This window comes from Sus scrofa, chromosome 8, assembly GCF_054392235.1.
Source record: "Sus scrofa isolate SSC_HxYL_T2T_F1_AM1 chromosome 8, Sscrofa_HxYL_maternal_Yorkshire_Landrace_v2.0, whole genome shotgun sequence".
Taxonomy (NCBI): domain Eukaryota; kingdom Metazoa; phylum Chordata; class Mammalia; order Artiodactyla; family Suidae; genus Sus; species Sus scrofa.
Genome location: NC_139390.1, coordinates 78,625,001 through 78,645,111, shown reverse-complemented (window position 1 = coordinate 78,645,111; position 20,111 = coordinate 78,625,001). Strand labels below are relative to the sequence as shown.

At 46.0% G+C, this 20,111-nt stretch overlaps 1 protein-coding gene and 1 long non-coding RNA gene across 5 annotated transcripts in view; one reads left to right on the top strand and one right to left on the bottom strand.

Moving 5' to 3' along the window:
* Positions 1 to 20,111, bottom strand: part of SHROOM3 (shroom family member 3) — a 349,594-nt gene that overhangs the window by 222,741 nt on the left and 106,742 nt on the right. For all 3 annotated transcript variants that reach the window (XM_084972580.1, XM_003482418.5, XM_084972581.1), the window contains one exon: positions 6,725 to 6,879. In XM_084972580.1, the coding sequence (XP_084828706.1) occupies positions 6,725 to 6,879 (155 nt within the window). The remainder of the gene's footprint in view (positions 1 to 6,724; positions 6,880 to 20,111) is intronic.
* Positions 6,737 to 20,111, top strand: part of LOC110262129 (uncharacterized) — a 21,693-nt gene continuing 8,318 nt past the window's right edge. Inside the window, exons 1-3 of one of the 2 annotated variants that reach the window (XR_014812765.1) lie at positions 6,737 to 6,906; positions 16,485 to 16,578; positions 17,137 to 17,419. This is a non-coding gene — a long non-coding RNA (uncharacterized LOC110262129). Of the gene's footprint in view, positions 6,921 to 16,484; positions 16,579 to 17,136; positions 17,420 to 20,111 lie in introns of those variants that run through there. The other variant, XR_002346717.2, reaches the window with a different exon arrangement.

Genomic DNA, 20,111 nt, shown 5'->3' with positions numbered 1-20,111 from the left:
TACACCACAGCCACAGCAACGCTGGATCTGAACCATGTCTGTGAACAACACCACAGCTCGTGGCAATGCCAGATCCTTAACCCACTGAGCAAGGCCAGGGATCAAACCTGCATCCTCATGGATACTAGTCGGGTTCGTTTACCACTGAGCCACGATGGGAACTCCCCAAATGAACTTAATTACAAAACAGAAACATACTCACAGATTTAGAAAACAAACGTTGGGTTACCAAAGGGGAAATGCGGGGTTGGGGGAGCAATTAATTAGGAGTTTGGGATTAACAGATACACACTGCTATATATAAAATACATAACTAACAAGGAAGGTCCTACTATGAGGCACAAGGAACTTTACTCAACATTCTGTAATAACTTACATGAGGAAAGAATCTGCAAAAGAACCAATATATGTATATGTATAACTGAATCACTTTGAATCACACCTGAAACTAACACAACATTGTAAAGCAACTATGCTCCAAAGAAATTAAATAAATAAATAAATAAATAAATAAATAAATAAATAATTTTTAAACAAGGGTTTCTTTCAAGAGGCAAGTTACTTCAAAAATACGAAATTTAGGAGTTCCCGTCGTGGCGCAGTGGTTAACGAATCCGACTAGGAACCATGAGGTTGCGGGTTCGGTCCCTACCCTTGCTCAGTGGGTTAACGATCCGGCGTTGCCGTGAGCTGTGGTGTAGGTTGCAGACGCGGCTCGGATCCCGCGTTGCTGTGGCCCTGGCGTAGGCCAGTGGCTACAGCTCCGATTCGACCCCTAGCCTGGGAACCTCCATATGCCGCGGGAGCGGCCCAAGAAATAGCAAAAAGACAAAAAAAAAAAAAAAAAAAAAAAAAAAATACGAAATTTATTTTCAGGAGTGTTCGTGCTTTGATCACCACACTATATACTGACTGTACATATTTCTCAATTCTCACAACAATCCTTTGAGGCAATAACCAAATAGATTTGCTTTCCAGGCAGTGGCAAACCTGCATCACCATCTCACATATCTTTTCTCCTACAAAGAATGAATCTAACTTTCAAATGGCTTCCATGAGCCTTGCAAAAATGTTTAAAACATTTACCCTGAAAAATACTCCAGAACTTTTCTTTGCAAAATTAAACATTGATACCAAACTTAGGAATAGGACAGTATTTGCCAAGGTAGCATCTTGATGCAGAAGTTAGGAAGGTTGGATTTGTCCAAAAAAAAAAAAAAACAAAAAAAAAAAAATGGGGGTTAGGGGCAATCTCATTGTGCTTACAGGTCCATTGGTTACAGTGCCTTTCTGATGATCCGATTCAGGACAGGAATCTGAGTCCCAACTCAGAGGGACTGAGGTTCAGTACATGAGGTTAGATGTATACCTCTCAGAAATTAACCACAACAGTCTGTTCTGAAAAGGAAATGTAGCCTCTGACTTTTGTTTTTGTTTTTTATTACTCTATGAATTTATTACATTCATAGTTGTACAATGATCATCACAATCCAGTTTTATAGGATTTCCATCCCAAACCCCCAGCGTATCCTCCCACCCCCAACTTGTCTCCTTTGGAAACCATAAGTTTTTCAAAGTTTGTGAGTCAGTATCTGTTCTGCAAAGAAGTTCATTGGGTCCTTTTTTCCCAATTCCACGTGTAAGTGATAGCTTTTGATGTTGGTGTCTCATTGTCTGACTGACTTCACTTAGCATGACAATTTCTAGGTCCATCCATGTTGCAAAAATGCCATTATTTCATTCCTTTTAATGGCTGAGTGATATTCCATTGTGTGTATGGACCACGTCTTCTGGATCCACTCCTCTGTCGATGGACATTTAGGTTGTGTCCACGTCTTGGCTATTGCAAATAATGCTGCAATGAACATTGGAGTACAAGTGTCTTTTCGAGTCATGGTTTTCTCTGGACAGATACCCAGGAGTGGGATTACTGGATCAAATAGTAGTTCTACTTTTAGTTTTCTGAGGACTCTCCATACTGTTTTCCACAGTGGTTGCACCAGTTTACATTCCCACCAACAGTGTAATAGGGTTCCCTTTTCTCCACACCCTCTCCAGCACTGATTTTTTGTAGACTTTTTGATGATGGCCATTCTGGCTGGTGTAAGGTGGTACCTCATAGTGGTTTTGATTTGCATTTCTCTCATGATGAGTAATGTTGAACATCTTTTCATGTGTTTTTTGGGCATCCGTATGTCTTCTTTGGAGAACTGTCTGCTTAGATCTTCTGCCCATTTTTTGATGGGATTTAGCCTCTGATTTTTTTAATTTAACTTTTAGGTTATCTGTGAAGAGCAGAGGGTACTCTCTGTACTCAGAGCACTTTGCATGATTCTCAGGGATTTAAAGCAAACCCTTTCCTTTGTCCTTAGTTTCCATTCTAAATATTACTGGTTCTCGGGCGGGCATTTTACACCTCTCCGCCAAATAAAATCTTGGTTGATTTCAGAGAGGGTTGGGAGTATTCACTCTGATTTGGGTACAGGTCTGTGTTCCTAATTTATATCTTTTGTACTGTCCTTGAACTCCACGAAGGTTTTCCTTCTTCAATTTCCCTTCAACTGGGAGATGTTTGTTTTCCGTTTCGAAGGTCTTTTCTTTGGTTCACCTCTCATTTTATCATTTCTTCTCCATTTTATCCACCCCTCACTTACTCAGCAGCAGGCACAGGCACATTCTCTGTTCTTGCGACATCCATGGCACCCCCTTCACACCCCCTCCCAAACAACTAAACTCTGACTTCTTCATGGGTCAGCAGATCTTCTAAGGTCACTGACCCACAACTTACTTGAGACTTTGCATTTCTCTTGTCACTGTAGCCTTTTAAGAAGGTGTTTTTACTTTGATTGTTTTTGATCACTGAGTAAGATACCCTCCAAACTTATATAAACACCATCATTCGACTCAGCATTCTTGGCATATTTATGATGCATGAGGAAGCCTATCAACACGAGGTGTAGCCCTCACCCATCCAAAACTAACTTTAAGAGAACAGGAGGCAGAGATAGACGAAGCTACCAGCAGATATACATTTTCATTATGCAAATGATTTCTCCTGGAAACAGACCCCCCAGTTACACTTCCCGGAAGCTACTTCAATCTTTTTAAAAAGTATAGAAATCACTTAGGAAAAAAAAGGAACCCCAGCAAGTGAAATATCACAAGTCACCCTGTCAGAATCAAGTGGAAGGAAATGAAATCTCTGGATGTGACATGTGCCAGGGTATAAAGATAAGACTTCTCAGTAAAGTGACAGTTGTACAAAATACAAACCCAGGAGTTCCTGTCATGACTCAGCGGAAATGAATCTGACTAGCATCCATGAGGTCAGGGGTTCGATCCCTGGCCTTGCTCAGCGAGTTAAGGATCTGGCGTTGCTGTGAGCTGTGGTGTAGGCTGCAGATGGGGCTCAGATCCTGTGTTACCACTGCTGAGGCTGTGGTGTAGGCCAGCAGCTACAGCTCCAATTCGACCCCTAGCCTGGGAACTTCCATATGCTGTGGGTGCAGCCCTAAAAAGACAAAAATAAATTAAAAAGTAAATACAAAGCCAGATTATTCCAGACCCCAGGGGCTTCCACCCACTTCTCCAAATGGCAGGGGAGGAATGTCCACGCACGTCTGCTAAGGCAAGGTCATGAATCCCCATCTCTAAACGTACATGAGCGGTGAAGACTGCCTCCTTCTCCTCAACTCCCAAAGTTCAACTATAAAAATCAACACATAATCGATGAGATAAAACATATTCAAAAGGCATCTGAGAGACAAAAGTTTCCCACAGCAAAGAGGCAGAAAGTGCAGGGATCTTCCGTAACCTTATCGATCACATTAGCATATCTAAAGAAGGAATGTGTCAATCAGAAAGGGGGTGAGGGGGCAGAGGAGAAAGGAGATGGAAAGGATCTTTGGCAGAATGGCTCCCCATGGTCCAGGGGGACAGGGCCCAGGTTCAGCAGCATGAGCGTCTGGCCGGCCAGCAGACACATCTCTCATGGAAACCTGGGCCATCTGGCCTCCAGCGCCAATGCCAGCACTCAGTCTGAGATCAGCTCGCGACCTCCTGACCTAATGAAGCTCAGACTTTCTATTTTGTTTTCCTCTGGGGATAAAGTATCCTTGTTCCACTTAGAGGTGTCCTTTTTTTTGGTCGTCTTTTTTAGGGCCACTCCTATGGCATATGGAGGTTCCCAGGCTAGGGGTCCAATTGGAGATGTAGCTGCCAGCCTACACCAGAGCCACAGTAAGGTGGGATCTGAGCCGCATCTGCGACCTACACAACATCTCATGGCAACGCCAGATCCTGAACCCACTGAGCAAGGCCAGGGATCAAACCCGCAACCTCATGGTTCTTAGTTGGATTCGTTAACCACTGAACCACGATGGGAACTCCTAGAAGTGTTTTTTTCTAAGTGGCTTAACATGTTGACATCCTGGTCTACATCCTTCAATTTCCTGTGAGTTTGGATGATGTGAATTAACATTCCTAAACTCCAGGAGATCCCGGGCACTGTGATGATCTGTTCTGTATCTGTAAGCCTGGGGACCAGCCCCGTATTGGTGATAAATTCACCAAGGCAATAAAGGGGCTTAGGGGGCTTCTCAATGACGGGGCACCCAGTGTATGTAATATGGCAATACTTCTCTATATGGCCACATGCCTCTCTAACCTAATCCAGAACAATAATCAAATACTGCACATATACAATACACTTATCCTTTATGTTAAATCTTCATAATGCCCTTTTAAGGTAGGAATTATTTCCTATTATTATTTTGTAAATGAGAAAACTGAAGCTTAAAGGGGCCCAAAGTCACACAAATAATTTGCAAATGGCAACGCCAGATTTCAACCCCAGCGCTGACCGTTGCCTCTTGAGACAGAGGAATTCAAATCTCTTGTCACCATCAACTAGAAGGTATAACCGGAAGACAGCACGACTACTTTTCATAGCAGGAAACAGGGCAGCCCTCTCCAGAGGTTAATCAGTCACCCAGGTCCCATCGAAACACATCAGGAGTGTGGATTCAGCTGTCAGCTTGCAACAGATAAATGCCAGTGTTCGTTCTCAAGGTGGGCTTTGAGTTCCAATGCAGAAGTGGTTCAAAACCTTCAGTGTGCTTCTGGACACGTGGAATAGACTTAATGGTTCTGAGCCATCTGTTTGCAAAATCAAGCCACTGTGTTTGGGATGATTGCTTGTTTTGCTCAAATCGTGACCCACAAGTAATGACAGTATTCCTAGAGTTTGCCCATAATAATAAAAATTATAATAGCAGCAGCATCTGTTACCAAGAGTTACCACACGGAGTATTTCATTTAGTTGTTCTAATTATTTTGGGAAGTAGGCATTTTAATCTCCATTTAAAGATAAGGAAACTGAATCTTCAATAAGAGTAAATAATTTGTCCAAGATCACTCAGTTAGAGGATGGCAGCCCTAGAATTTGAACTCAGGTCAGCTCTGACTCTGGTGCCTGTCCTTTGAGCCACTCTGCATCACTGGCCACCAGAGAAGCAAGGTCTGGAGAGATGGCCCTGAAGGGACACAGCCAAGCACACAGAGGAGAGTCTCTAGAGCCTGGGGACATGGTGGGACCACACCCAGGGCTGTGTTTCTGTGGTTGGGAGGAGCTGCCATTCCCTAGAGCAAGGCCTCACCCAGTCAACTGAATGCAGGAGTGAAATGTCCCCTAAGAAATGATCTGCAGCATAAGACCACCTTACTTTTCACATCTTAAAAACGAGGTGGCTTGATGAATGTCTCAAGTTCCAGCCAACCCGAACATCTTCAAATATAACACTTAGTTGCCACATGAGGCAGCTGAAACCTGCTTAATGAAGATATATCCAAATAAACAAAATAGGTAAGCCCAGGACTTAGTAGGTCAAGTGGCTCCGTGAAGTGGAACCAGGGGTGTCTAGACCCCCCTACCGGCTCTTCCACTTACCAGCGTGCACACGCATACACACACACAAACACACACACACACACACACACACACACACACACACACACCTGCTTCAGTAACTTACTTAACTTCTTGACTATAAAACGGGGAACGTGAGAGACATCTCACCAAGTGCTTGTACAGCCAGATGCACTAACGCATGTAAAACTTTGTAATTAGGATTTTTTAAAACATGTAACTCCCCTCCCCTTTCCTTAAGTAGTGCCCACACCACCACAGGTTATTTTTCCTGGGACGTGGGCATGTCTTCCTTGAGGGCATTATAACCAACCACAAGCCAAACCTTTTTCAACAGAGGAGACACTGCTATCAAAACCAGAAAAAAACAAACCAAACCAAACCAAAGCAGGAATTTGCTTGTTTTGATGACTTCCCCTGGGGTAGATGAGGTCCTTGGAATGCCACCTAGCTCCACGCCCATCACGTTCCCCTCCCACAGGGAGAGGACACTTCATAGAATTCTGACCACCACAGGGATGAGCATCACTTTTCATCAAGCCCCCAAACACAGGAAGAAGTACAGTGAACCCCGCCAAGCCAATTCCTGCTGGGAAAGCCCGTGTTTCACCAGACGATCATCTCTGAAATGCCTTCACATGCCACAAGATGGGCAAGAAAAAAGGCAAAGAGGGGTGGGGCGGGGAGGAACTTAAGAATCCACCGGCTCGGTTGAAAGCTCAAGCCCATTCCCCGGGTGCGGGGCGGGGGGTGGGGAGGAGGCAGGTGGAGCAGGAACCCCAGGCCCGCCCCGCCTACCTGCGCACCAGCAGCCGCAGGGTCTGGTAGGAACCTTTCACCAGGCAAACGGCCTCGCTCCTGGAGCTGCTCAGCGCCACCTCGTTGATGTGCAGCACCTCGTCCCCGGCCCGCAGCTTGGCGCTCCCCAGGTCCGCTTTGCCCCCTTCTTCGATCTGCTCGGAAAAATGAGACAGCCACAGGTGAGCTGCCACAGGTAAGCCCCCCACCCCCGGCCCGGAACTCGCTCAGAGCCCGCCCCAGCGGCCGTGGCCACGCCCCGTATCCACGGTAAACTTCCAGCAGGCACCACACCTTCCAGCGCCCAGGCCCCCCCACCTGCCCACAGAGGGTGCTGGGGAATATTAGCCGAAGGGAGGAAGGAACTTGGTTTCCATCCAAAGGCCACTCAAGACGACCACCCCTTGGGAGTGTTAAACTCCCAAAGTTCCCTCAAAGCAACTGATTTTTTTGTTTTGGCTTTTTGCCTTTTCTAGGGCCGCTCCCCGGCATATGGAGGTTCCCAGGTTAGAGGTCCAATCGGAGCTGTAGCCGCCGGCTTAGGCCAGAGCCACAGACAGCAACGTGGGATCCGAGTTGCATCTGCGACCTACACCACAGCTCACGGTAACGCCGGATCCTTAACCCACTGAGCAAGGCCAGGGATCAAACCCGTAACCTCATGGTCCCTAGTCAGGTTCATTAACCACTGAGCCAGGACGGGAACTCCCCAAAGCAACTGTTTTATTCCTTTAGAAGCTGTGTTCTTCTGATTTCATTTTTTGCTCTAAAATTATAACTCACTGGGTAAATTAACTGAACATCCAGACAATGAAATATTATTCAGCACTAAAAAAAGAAAACAAGGAAATGAATCTGGCTGGGATCTACCAGGATGCGGTTTGATGGTTAGTGGGTTAAGGATCCTGCAATGCCGTGAGCTGTGTGTAGTTCACAGATGAGGCTCAGATCCCAAGTTGCTGTGAATGTGGCACAAGCCAGCAGCTGCAGCTCTGATTCGATCCCTAGCCCGGGAACCTCCATATGCCACAGATGCATTCCTAAAAAGCAAAAGAGAGAAAGAAAGAAAAATAAGGAAAGAAAGAAAGAAAGAAAGAAAGAAAGAAAGAAAGAAAGAAAGAAAGAAAGAAAGAAAGAAAGAAAGAAAGAAAGAAAGAAAGAGAAAGAAAAAGAAAATGAAATAAGAGACCATGAAAAGTCATGGGACACGGCATGTACATCAACTATAATTCAGCAAAACAATAAACAAATAAAGTTAGGCTAAGAGAAAAGAAGAAGATTAAAAATAAAATCATCTTTGCAACAGCGAAAAAATAAATACATAAATAAAAAAAGAAAGAACTTATTTTAGAAATAAAATTATTCAACCCGGAAAGGAAGGAAGGAAGAGAAAGAAGGAAGGAAGGAAGGAAGGAAAGGAAGGAAGGAAGGAAGGAAGGAAGGAAGGAAGGAAGGAAGGAAGGAAAGAAAGAAAGAAAGAAAGAAAGAAAGAAAGAAAGAAAGAAAAAGAAAACGAACGGAAGGAAGGAAGAACAGGCGTGGGAAAACTTTCCATGCGTAGATTACAGCAAAGAAGCCAGTGTGAAAAGGCTACACACTGAAGGAGTCTAACTCTGGAAAAGGCAAACCTATGGGAACAGTGGCAAGATCAGTGGCGGCCAGGGTTAGACAGATGGGAAGGATGCATAGGCAGAGCACAGAGTGAAGTTCAGGACAGTGAAACTACTCTGTGTGATACTTTAAGGTTAGATACATGACATTATATCATAGAACGTATAAGACCAAGAGTGAACCCTAACAAACTGTGGACTTCAGTGATGATGAGGTGTCATCGTAGGCTCATCAGCTGTAACAAATGTACAGTCTGGTAGGGAAGTTGATAATGGGGGAGGCCATGCAAGGAATCGAGGCACAGGAAGTATTTGGAGATGCTCTCTGCTTCCTGCTCGATGTTGCTTTGAACCTAAAACTGCTATTATTAAAAAACACGTCTATTAATAACTGTAATTCATTCAACAAAGTGATTCAACACTTGCTTTATGCCAGAAATTGTTCCAGGGGCTAAGGCTGGAACAGTGGACAAACCAGACAGAAATCCTTGCTCTTCTGGTACTTAGAGCAGAGGCAGGAGACAAACCTTAACAAACAAGTAACTGATGCATTATGTTAGCAGTTGATGCAGTGCTTTGGACATTTCAGCAGAGCAAAATAATGCCCCATCCAGTGTCATATGCCAGTGGATGCTTGTGGCATGTCAGTGATAACAGGGAGGAGTTCCCGCCAGCTGCAGAGAGTACGGGTTCAATGCCTGGCCCGGTGCAATTGGTTAAAGGATCCAGCATTGCTGCAGCTGGAGCATAGGTCACAGTTGCAGCTTGGGTTCGATCCCTGGCCCAGGAACTTCCTTATGCCTTGGGCACAGCTACAAAACAAAATAAAACAGAACAAAAAACAAGTAAAAAACCTGACCATGTTTTCTCTTCTTTCAATAATTGCTCCCCAGAATTGCCCACATGTTCAAAAACCTTCAATAGGTCTTAACGTACATAAACCAAATTCCTATAATGAATTTGTAAAGTTGGTCCTTGCTGGCTTTTATTTTATTTATTCATTCATTTATTTATTTTTATTTTTTGGCCGCCCGGCAGCATATGGAGTGCCCAGGCCAGGAATCAGATCTGAGCCACAGTTTCGACCTATGCTACAGGTGTTGAAACAACAGATTCTTTTTCTTCTTCTTCTTCTTCTTCTTCTTCTTTTCGCCCTTTCTAGGGCCGCTCCCGTGGCATATGGAGATTCCCAGGCTAGGGGTCTAATCGGAGCCGTAGCCACCGGCCTACACCAGAGCCACAGCAACACAGGATCCGAGCCGAGTCTGCGACCTACACCACAGCTCATGGCAACACCAGATCCTTAAGCCACTGAGCAAGGCCAGGGATCAAACCCGCAACCTCATGATCCCTAGTCGGATTCATTAACCACTGCACCACCATGGGAACTCCGAAAGAACAGATTCTTAATCGACTGGGGTGGGACAGGTCCCAGCCAACCTGTGTCCCAGCTCTCCAGAGATGCCGCCAATCCTGTTTTGCTGCAGTGGCAACTCCTATTTTTAATCATTAAAATAATATATGCTAAAACTAATACTTCAATTATTTTTATTTATTTATTTGTCTTTTTTTTTTTTTTTTTTTTGCCTTTTCTAGGGCCAGTCCTGCAGCATATGGAGGTTCCCAGGCTAGGGGTCAAACTGGTGCTGCAGCTGCCAGCCTATGCCACAGCCACAGCAATGCAGGATCCAAGCTGCGTCTGTGACCCACACCACAGCTCATGGCAACGCCAGATCCTTAACCTGCTGAGAGAGGCCAGGGATCGAACCCTTGTCCTCATGGATACTAGTTGGTTTCGTTAACCACTGAGCCATGACGAGAACTCCCAGAGATGACTTTTAGACCTTTCCTCTAACAGGAATCTTTTTCATAAACCCTTATCCTACATTTTCATTTTCTTTTTTCTTGTTCCTCATTTTTCCTTCAAATACGCCTCCTCCATTATGAAACTTCTCCTTATCAACCCAGATAGCATCTCTCTTTCTTCTCTAAACCATTTCTCCCTGCCTTGAGACAAGCCACAGCAATGTCTTTGTTGTGGGTATGTCTGACCATGCCCCATGCCCTCTTTTAGGTTTTAAACTCCTGTAGGTCAGAAACTCTTTTGTCCACAAGTATCTTTTGAGCATCTCCCATGAGTCAGACATTTTCTGGGGAAATGTCAAGGCAGAAAACAAACTTCATGCTCTCCTTTCTTGGAGTTTATATTCTAGCGTATTTTTTTAATACATTTCATATCTTTGTGTTAAAATACTTGCACTCAAGAATTCCCATAGTGGCTCAGCAGGTTAGTGTACATGAGGATATGAGTTCAATCCCTGGCCCCACGAAGGGTGTTATGGGTCCGGTGTTGCTGTGACCATGGCATACGCCTCAGCTATAGCTCAGATTCAGCCCCTAGCTGGGGAACTTCCACATGCCACAGGTGAGGCCAGAAAAAGAAAAAAATAAATAAATAAATAAAAGTTTTTTAAAAATTAAAACTTGCATTCAGGGAGTTCCCGTTTGTGGTTCAGTGGGTTACGAACCTAATATCCATGAGGATGCAGGTTCCATCCCTGGCCTCACTTAGTGGGTTAAGGATCCAGTGTTACCATGAGCTGTGGTGTAGTTCACAGACACAGCTTGGATCTGGCGTTGCTGTGGCTGTGGTGTAGGCAGGCTCCAATTTAACCCCTAGCCCAGGAACTTCCATGTGCTGTGGGTGTGGCCCTGGAAAAAAAAAAAAAAAAAAGCAACAACAACAACAAAAAATCTTGCACCCAGAGTTCCCTTGTGGTGCAGCAGGCTAAGGATCCAGTTTTGTCATTACTGTGGCTTGGGTTATTGCTGTGATGCAGGTTTAATCTCTGGCCTGGAAACTCCCACATGCCAAATAAGTAAATAAATAAGTAAAAACTTGCACATTCATGGAGGCAGCTGGGAGAGCCTACAGCGATCCAAACAAGGCAGGGTTCTTTCTGGGGTTTTGTTTGTTTGTTTGTTTGTTTGTTTGTTTTTTAATGGTCACATCCTCGGCCTATGGAGGTTCCCAGGCGAGGGGTCGAATCAGAGCTATAGCTGCCAGCCTACCTCACAGCCACAGCAACACCAGATCTGAGCCTCGTCTGTGACCTACACCATAGCTTGAAGCAACACCAGAACCTTCACCCACCGAATGAAGCCAGGGATCAAACCCAAATCCTCATGGAGTTCCCGTCGTGGGTCAGTGGTTAACGAATCCGACTAGGAACCATGAAGTTGCGGGTTCAATCCCTGGCCTTGCTCAGTGGCTTAAGGATCTGGCATTGGCCGTGAGCTGTGGTGTAGGTTGCAGATGCGGCTCGGATCCCGAGTTGCTGTGGCTCTGGCGTAGGCTGATGGCTACAGCTCTGATTCGACCCCTAGCCTGGGAATCTCCATATGCCACGGGAGCGGCCCAAGAAATGGCAAAAAGACAAAAAAAAAATCCTCATGGATACTAGTCGGGTTCATAACCCACTGAGCTACAAAGGGAACTCTGGAGTTCTTTCTGTTCTTAGGGGGCTTCATTCATCCACACGCACTACTCTCCCTGGGAGGTCAGACAATTCTAGTGAATCAGCAGAGTCCTGGGAGGTCGGCTTAGGGCTAGGATTCACCCCAGGGCTCCATTCTGAAATGTGGAGTCCCAGTAGGCCCAGCCAGTTGGATACAAGTGTAGATACAAGCCCTCATCCCACGCGGTTTCAGCTAACCAGATGAAGGGCAGCCGTAGTGCCCAGGTGTGGATTTACCAGGGACCCCACATTCCCCTCCTCCTCTGCTGCTTGTCCTTCGGCCGCCTTCCTGTTTGGTAGCATCGGTGTCAGTGAATGTCCTCTCTGTTGGGCTCTCAGGTGGTAAACCTGGCGGCTAAGTACGTTGAAGCTACTGGCTCAAACAAGGCTGTGACTTACACAGTCTTGAGTTCTGTGTCCATGTCAGCAGCAGGGTGTGATGTGTGGAGGGGCAAGAAGTCAGGTCCGTCTCCTTCCCTCTCCCTGATCTGAGTGTGGAGAGGAGGAGCAGCTGGACGTGATCTAACCTGTGTTACTGTCTCTGTTTATTATCAAAATGAGAAATTAAGATATTGAGACGCCTTTGCTGATGCCCTGGTAACGACATGACTGATTTCCATCCACTGCGGCTAACTAAACGCTTAAGTCTTAACTTTATGCCAATTATTCTCACTGTTTATCTAAAAATCATTATTAGGACTTGAAAAGAACTCACATTTACAAAAGGCTTACCAATAATTCTCTTGAACTATTCATCAAAGAGGATTACGCTGCTTCTAACCTCAAGCGCTGCCGATACTGTCTGTCAACAAGACTCAGTGAAAAATGAAGCTTATTATGTCAAACCTTTGGACCAACACTTGAACAGCTAAAGAGGTCACTGGCGTTGTTTGTCCAATTTCACCTGCAGAGAATTCACTTATTCCAAGAATGTGATTGTCCACAGGTTAAATGACTTCAGATAATGAACCATGTACAACTGGGTGGGAAATCCCTAAGCTAACAAACTAGGGAGAAGGCGATTATACACCTGCAAAATTAGCGTGCTCCTTCCCTTCTCAAATCCAAAGTGCATCCACACCTGTTGGATTGAGTTGATTTTTCTCTGATGACCATGGGAAGGGTTGGGTTTTGAATCATTTATAGTTTTTACATCACAGTACATTTCGCACCTGACCTAGTGCCTGCACATAAGTGATTAATAAAACACTTGTTGAGCAAATCGGGGGAAGCTGGAGTTCCTGCTGTGGTGCAGTGGGTTAAGAATCCCACGGCAGTGGCTTGGGTCTCTCTGGAGGTGAGGGATCAATTCCCTGCCCAGTGCAGTGGGTTAAAGAATCCGGTGTTGCCACAGCTGTGGCGTAGGTTGAAGCTGTGGCTTGGAGTCAGTCCTTGGCCTGGGAACTTCCATATGCCACGGGTGCAGCCATAAAACAAAAAAAATCTGGGGAAGCTGACTTTTTACAGTACTGGGTGATATATGCTACACTAGAAGTACATTCCAAATATGGGTAAAGGGGTGAGTTCTATGTCCATGTCAGCAGCAGGGCGTGATGTGTAGAGGGGGAAGAAGTCAGGTCCGTCTCTTTCCCTCTCCCTGAAGCCCCTGCCCAGTCTCAATGAGGGCATGTGGAGTTCCTTGGCGGCCTAGTGGGCTAAGGATCTGGCATTGTCACTGCTGAGGTGCGGGTTGGATCCCTGGCCTGGGAACGTCTTGCTTCACATTGAAGGCATGACCAAAAAACAAACAAAAAAGAGGGCGCATGCAGCTGCCATGTTAGGGATGTGTGCTTCACCCTCCAAACCCAAATGCCTTGATGCCCTGCCGCGAGCGCTGCTCCCCATCTTCTGTCCTCATTACAGCATCTGGTCTGCCATGATCAGAAGCATGTCATTGGAAGCAAGCTAGTGATCCCACTGCCACTTCAGTTAGATCACGTCTAGCTGCTCCTCCTCTCCACACTCAGATCAGAAACCAAGTCTTCCCTGGGCACCAAGGACCCTGCAGGATTTGGCGCCTCACTTCTCCCCCTCCTTCTGCTCCCCTCTCGGCCAATTCAACCCAGACCCCCCAGCCTCCCCATGGCATAGAGGAGTATGCTAGGCGCACTCTCGCCTCAGGCAGCCACTTGCACCTGCTGTTCCCTCAGCCTGGAATGCTTTTCCCGCAGGTAACCACTTGCCCTGCTCCCTCACCTCCTCCAGGTTTTTATACAAAGTCAGTTTCCAGAGGAGGATTTTCCTGCCCACCCCTCTAAATTTTCAGCCTCTTTTCTTTCCGTCTTTAACTTTTCTCTTTAGCACCTCAACCACGATCTACCTCACTATGTTTTTACTTACATATTTTATACTTTATCATCTGTCTCACTGGAAGGTCAGCCCCATGGGGACAGGGACTTGGATCCCTTTCGTTCACTGCGGTGTCCCCAGCACCCAGGACAGCGTGGGGTCACCTAGAGCCACTCATATGTATTGTTATGAGTGAACGAATCGTCATCATCACTGCCATCAGCTGAGTGCCTTCTGTGTTTCAGGAGCTTGACTTCATCATCTGAAAAGTCACAGAGCCTCTGTAAAACATTATCATCTTGTTCTAAACAGCAAGACTCAGAGGGTCAAATGACGGGTTCAGGGTTGCAGGGTCAATAAAACAGGGAGCTTTGGGCTGGAAGTCCGAGCCCTCACTCTGCAACCTGTTGCCGCCAGGTCCCCAGGTCAGCTCTCCACCTGTCTCCCTGATCCTTCCCGTGCCCAAGAAACCTGACACCCATCACGCCTGAGTTCGGATCCTTCCCTTTCAGGGACCCTGAGAACTCGAGCTATTATATGAGCTCCCAGGCTCAACAGAATTCACAGCTCACATGTGAGAAAAAGTTGACCTTGCAGTGCCATGGGGCAGGGAGATGCCTGGCCAAGTAAAGCCGAACATGGTTTCCAGTTTCCATGTGCAGTTCTGCCTGCAGTTTTCATGAAAATCGCATTCAGCCTGTAGACATCTACCGCCATTGAATATCCCCTGCATTCTCATGTCTGAATTCTGTCTCTTTTTTTTTTTTTTTTCTTTATAAGGCTGCACCCGAGGCATATGGAAGTTCCCAGGCTAAGAGTTATATCAGAGTTGCAGCTGCCAGCCTGCCCTACAGCCACAGCCACGCAGGATCCAAGCCACTTCTACGACCTAAACTACAGCTCACAGCAATGCCAGATCCCTAGCACACTGAGCAGGGCCAGGGATTGAGCCTGCATTCTCTCGGATACTAGTTGGGTTCGTAACCCACTGAACCTCAACGGGAGCTCCCTGAATTCTCTGTCTCTCTTTTTTATAATGTTTGGTTTGGGTTTTTTGGCCCTGAAACATGCACCACAGCAGGGATATGAGCCACGGCAGTAGCAATGCTGGATCCTTAACCTACTGAGCCACCAGGAAACTCTTTCTGGTTTTTGTTGTTGTTGTTGTTTCTTTTTTAACCAGGGAAGTTTTAATGTCTGAATTCTTGAGTGCTTTCTTTTCCCGACTACTTTCCTTCCTGGTCGATACCAAGGAAGGAGAATGGGGAACAAAGGGTAATTCGATCACCCACAGTCAGGCCAACAAAACATACAATTGGTTTGCTGAATTGTGCGGTTGGTGATTTGAGGAGAAATAGACTCCGTACCTGCAAAAACTGTACTGAAGGAATAAGAAAATACGGAAAGATTTAAAAGCTAAGTAGATAAACATATTAAGAAGCTTTCAACCAAAGCGGTCTGGAGTGCTGCTTTTTATTCAGTTAGGCATTACAACCTGATGAGCATTCTTGTTCTCAAACTGTACATTAAGCAGGGACAAAGAAATAAAGGAAAATTAATAAAATGTCCTCCCACGAACTATATCTGGCTCTCAGGTCCGGTGAAATGAATAAGCATTTCTGGGAACCCAGAACGAACTGCTGAATGCTAAACAAAACAGAGAAACATCCCCATGGGTTGTGCTGAGTGACAAGAAGGTACAGAGAGGAGGCGTTCTTTGTCACCATCTGCTTCTCATCTGACCTCACACTGTTAGGTTTAGACTGTTGAAAACTCCTTTTTTCGGGTCATAAATTGAATGATGTGTATTGTAGTAGAAGAAAGAACACAAGATTAAGAGGTAGGAATCCTGGGGCCTCATTCCAACTCTGGCCCCTTTTCTATGTAAGGCCTCGGATGGGTCTCTAGTTTATAACATGACCTGTTGGTCATCTGTACCCACTTAAGATGACCAACAAGGAAAATTCCACAGTCCTTATTTATATTTTTTTCTTTTTGCAGCCACACCTGCGGCATATGGAGGTTCCCAGGCCAGAGGTCGAATTGGAGCTGTAGCTGCAGGCCTACGCCACAACCACAGCAGCACCAGATCCGAGCCACGCCTTTGATCTGCGCCATAGTTTTTGGCAACACCAGATCCGTAACCTACTGAGCGAGGCCAGGGATCGAAGCCACGTCCTCAAAGACACTATGTCAGGTCCTTAACCTGTTGAGCCACAATGGGAACTCCCTCCACAGTTCTGTTTTAAATTGAAATACGTATACAACAATTACTATTTAAAATTATGTAGTCACCTTCTTTTGCTATTTTCTAAATAAGAGGTAAATTGTTTCTTTTCCAAGGTTCATAATCTAGATGGAAAGTCCAAGAACAGAGGTGAAAGCAGTAGCAGTGTGGTGTGTAAACACAGAGAGCTCTAGCATCAGACCAACGTGGGTAAGACTCTCACTTCCAGTCCTGGGCGATCTTGGGCAAAATATGTATCATCTCTGAGCATCCATCCCTTTAGCCTCAATATGGGAAGAAGACTAATGACACAGAGTCAGTGTGGGGATTACAAGAACTAACATGTTGAAGTTTCCTTACACATAGCAAGGGCTCCATAAAAGTGTTTCCTGGATTACGGGGTTTTGTGGTTTTATTTAATACATTTGGGAGTTTTTGTGATGGCTCTGCGGGTTAAGAACCTGACATGGCGTCCATGAGAATGCGGGTTCAATCCCTGGCCTCGCTCAGTGTGTTAAGAATCTGGCATTGCCAGAAGCTGCAGTGTAGCTTTCCGCAGATGCAGCTCAGATCCTGCCTTGCTGTGGCTGTGGTGTAGGCCGATGATACAGATACAATTCAACCCCTGGCCCTGAAACTTCATGTGATGCAGGTGGACCCATTAAAAAAAAAAAAAAGAAAGAAAAGAAAAAGAAAAAGAAAAAAAGAAAGAAAGAAAGAAAAAGTAAAGGGAAAAAAAAATGAGCTTAATATTTTTCTGACTTTCAGAAGGTGGTGGCAACAGCAGAGACCAAGAGGAAGACATTTGCTGAGAGGAGGAGAGAGGTTATTTACTTCAAGTCAAAGAACAGGAGTTTACTTGATTTATAAGTGAAATAGGAGATAGTCTCTCCTTTGGAGGGAAGTTTTTATTTCACAAAGTGGTCCCAGGACAGGAAATTATCCAGTAACATCTTATGGACCATCCAAAGGAGCTGCAGCCTCCAGACACCTAGACGTGCCCCCGGTTTTTGATTTCCTGCTCACTGGGCAGGCGGAACTGATCTCAAAGGTAAGATAAACGTCAAGCTTCGCTGAAGCCACCTCAGCCACTCAACTAACCATGATCTCGCAGTTGTGGAGGTCACAAGTCTAAAATGGGCCTCACGGGGCTGACCCTGAAGGGGTCTCATAGCCGTGGTCTTTCCAGGGCTCGAGAAAGAATCTGTTCTGTTGCCTTTTGTAGCCTCTAGAGGCTGCCCAGTGGCTCATGGCCCCTTTCCTCCACCTTCCAACGCCAGCGTTGGCCCCTGGAGTCTCCGTCCGAGACTTATTCTCTTACCTGCCTCTTTTTGTTTATGACAAGGGCCCTTTGATTACATTGAGACCAGCCAGAGAGTTCAGGAGACCCTCCCCATCTCAAGGTCAGCTGATTAGTACCCTTAATTCCATCTGCACCCTTAATTCCCCTTTGCCAGGCAGCATATTCCCAGGGTCCCAAGATGAAGATGTGGAGAACTCTGGGGAGGAGACATGCAACCTGCCATAACCACTCACTAGCTGTGGGCTGTTAGGCAGTTATTCCCTTCCTCTCAGCCTCAGTTGACTTTCCTGAAAAGTAACCTGGGAGTTCCCGTCGTGGCGCAGTGGTTAAGGAATCTGACTAGGAACCATGAGGTTGTGGGTTCGGTCGCTGGCCTTGCTCAGTGGGTTAAGGATCCGGTGTTGCCATGAGCTGTGGTGTAGGTCGCAGATGCGGCTCGGATCCCGCGTTGCTGTGGCTCTGGCGTAGGCCAGCAGCTACAGCTTCGATTGGACCCCCAGCCTGGGAACCTCCATATGCCGCAGGAGCAGCCCAAGAAATAGTAAAAAGACAAAAAAACAAAACAAAAACAAACACAGGGAGGGTGATGATAAGAGCGCCTACCCGTGGGGATTGTTGAAAGCATGAAAGCCAATGATGATAATGAATGAAAAGCACAGCTCCGTCCCTGACGGAGAGTAAGGGGTCAATGAAAATTGCCTCTATCACCATCACCATTTACGGGGCGGGGGGGGGGGGGGGGGGGGGCGGGGAAGAGGTTATACACACTCGATCCTCCACCCCGTATCTCCTGCAGTAGAAGGAGCATCACTATAGGGGCCCTCCTGCCTTTTCTCCATCCTTCCTTTGCCCACCCCTGTTTCGGGACTTTGAACAGGGTCAAGCGCCCACAACCGTGATTGACACACAAGGGACCATGCCCTCCAAGTTGAGCCCTTTGAGCTCCTGGTGTTTGAACTCACTAAGTCTGCTCTCTTGTCTTCGAAAAAGACTTGAGAGGTAGGTCTGGCTCCAAGCCAGTTTCTCAGGGTCCTCTGCATGCGTGGAGGAACCCTGGGACTCCTTAGGGGGTAACAAAGGCAAGACTCGCCAGTGTGGGGCAAGGGCTGTCCCTGTGGCTGTATGCGCCCGCTGGGTGGACCCCTGCCTTCACAGAGAGCATGGGCTCCTGCTGTTTTCCCTCTCGGTGGAGTTCCTGAGCCTCTCTGTCATTATGTGCCAGACCCCAGGGAACCCCACTGAACCTCAAAGAAGGGAGGGGCTGGGCCGGTTCAGAGGATGAGAGGCCGAGGCTCCCTGGACGCCAGCTGGGCCTCTATGCTCAGATTCTGCTCCATTCAGAGTAAAGCCTTGGACAAACACTTTCTTTAAACTTAAAGGTGTTTGTATTTTACTCCATCCTTGACATGATTTCAGGCATCTTAGCATGGTTATTCCACGTTCCTAAGGAAGACCCTTTCAGTTGCCCCATTTGTTCAAGTCATAGTGGTTTTCATTCATTAGACTGGTCCTGCTGTATTTATTCATGGAAATCTACTACATTATGTATCTATCCGTATAGGACATGTATTAAAACACACATACATAGAGAATGTATATTTAAACCGTTTTCCACGTGAAAGAAGGAGAACTTCTTTTCGTAGCCACATCAGTGGAGAACCTGGATTTTTGGAAAGTAGATAAAACCCACAAGTCATATGTGTATTTCATGTATTTCCTAAGTACACCCAGTATGATCACTTCTTGTGACCAATAAAATAGGAATAGGAATCATAGGACATAGACACCCGAACACACACCTGAAACATACATGCTTCATCTCATTTTAGAGGACAATTTCCAAATCTCCCCTTATCAAATTTATATCAAAATTTCTGACCTACTAAAATGACCAGGATTGAGTTTCCTCTTCTCTCTCTCTCTTTGTTTTCCCTATTCCTGCTCTGGGAGAGAGTCCTCAAAACTTAAAACCAGTGGCAGCAAGAAGAAAAATGACAAATCTTGAGATGTTTTGAATGTTTGACCATCCACTCCTTAAATTGCCTTCGCTATCATACCTCTAGTGTGTAGTTAAGATGTCTTCATTCTACTGCTCTAGGATGACTGGAGTGGGTGCCTACTGGGTCACCCTTAGGCAAAAATCCTCCTGCTTCCTAAGGAAAAGTCCACTTGAGCCAGAGAAGCAACAGGACCTTCCTTTTAACCTCATGAACTGTTTCCCAATGCTTTCCAAAGTTTCCCACAGGTTTTTAGATTTATGGCATCAAGAAAGCTTTAGGAGTTCCTGTTGTGGCTCAGAGGTAATGAACCTGACTAGTATCCATGAGGATGCAGATTCAGTCCCAGACCTCAAAGGATCCAGCGTTGCCGTGAGCTGTGGTGTAGGTCGCAGAGGCGGCTCAGATCCCACATTGCCGTGACTGTGATGTAGGCCAGCAGT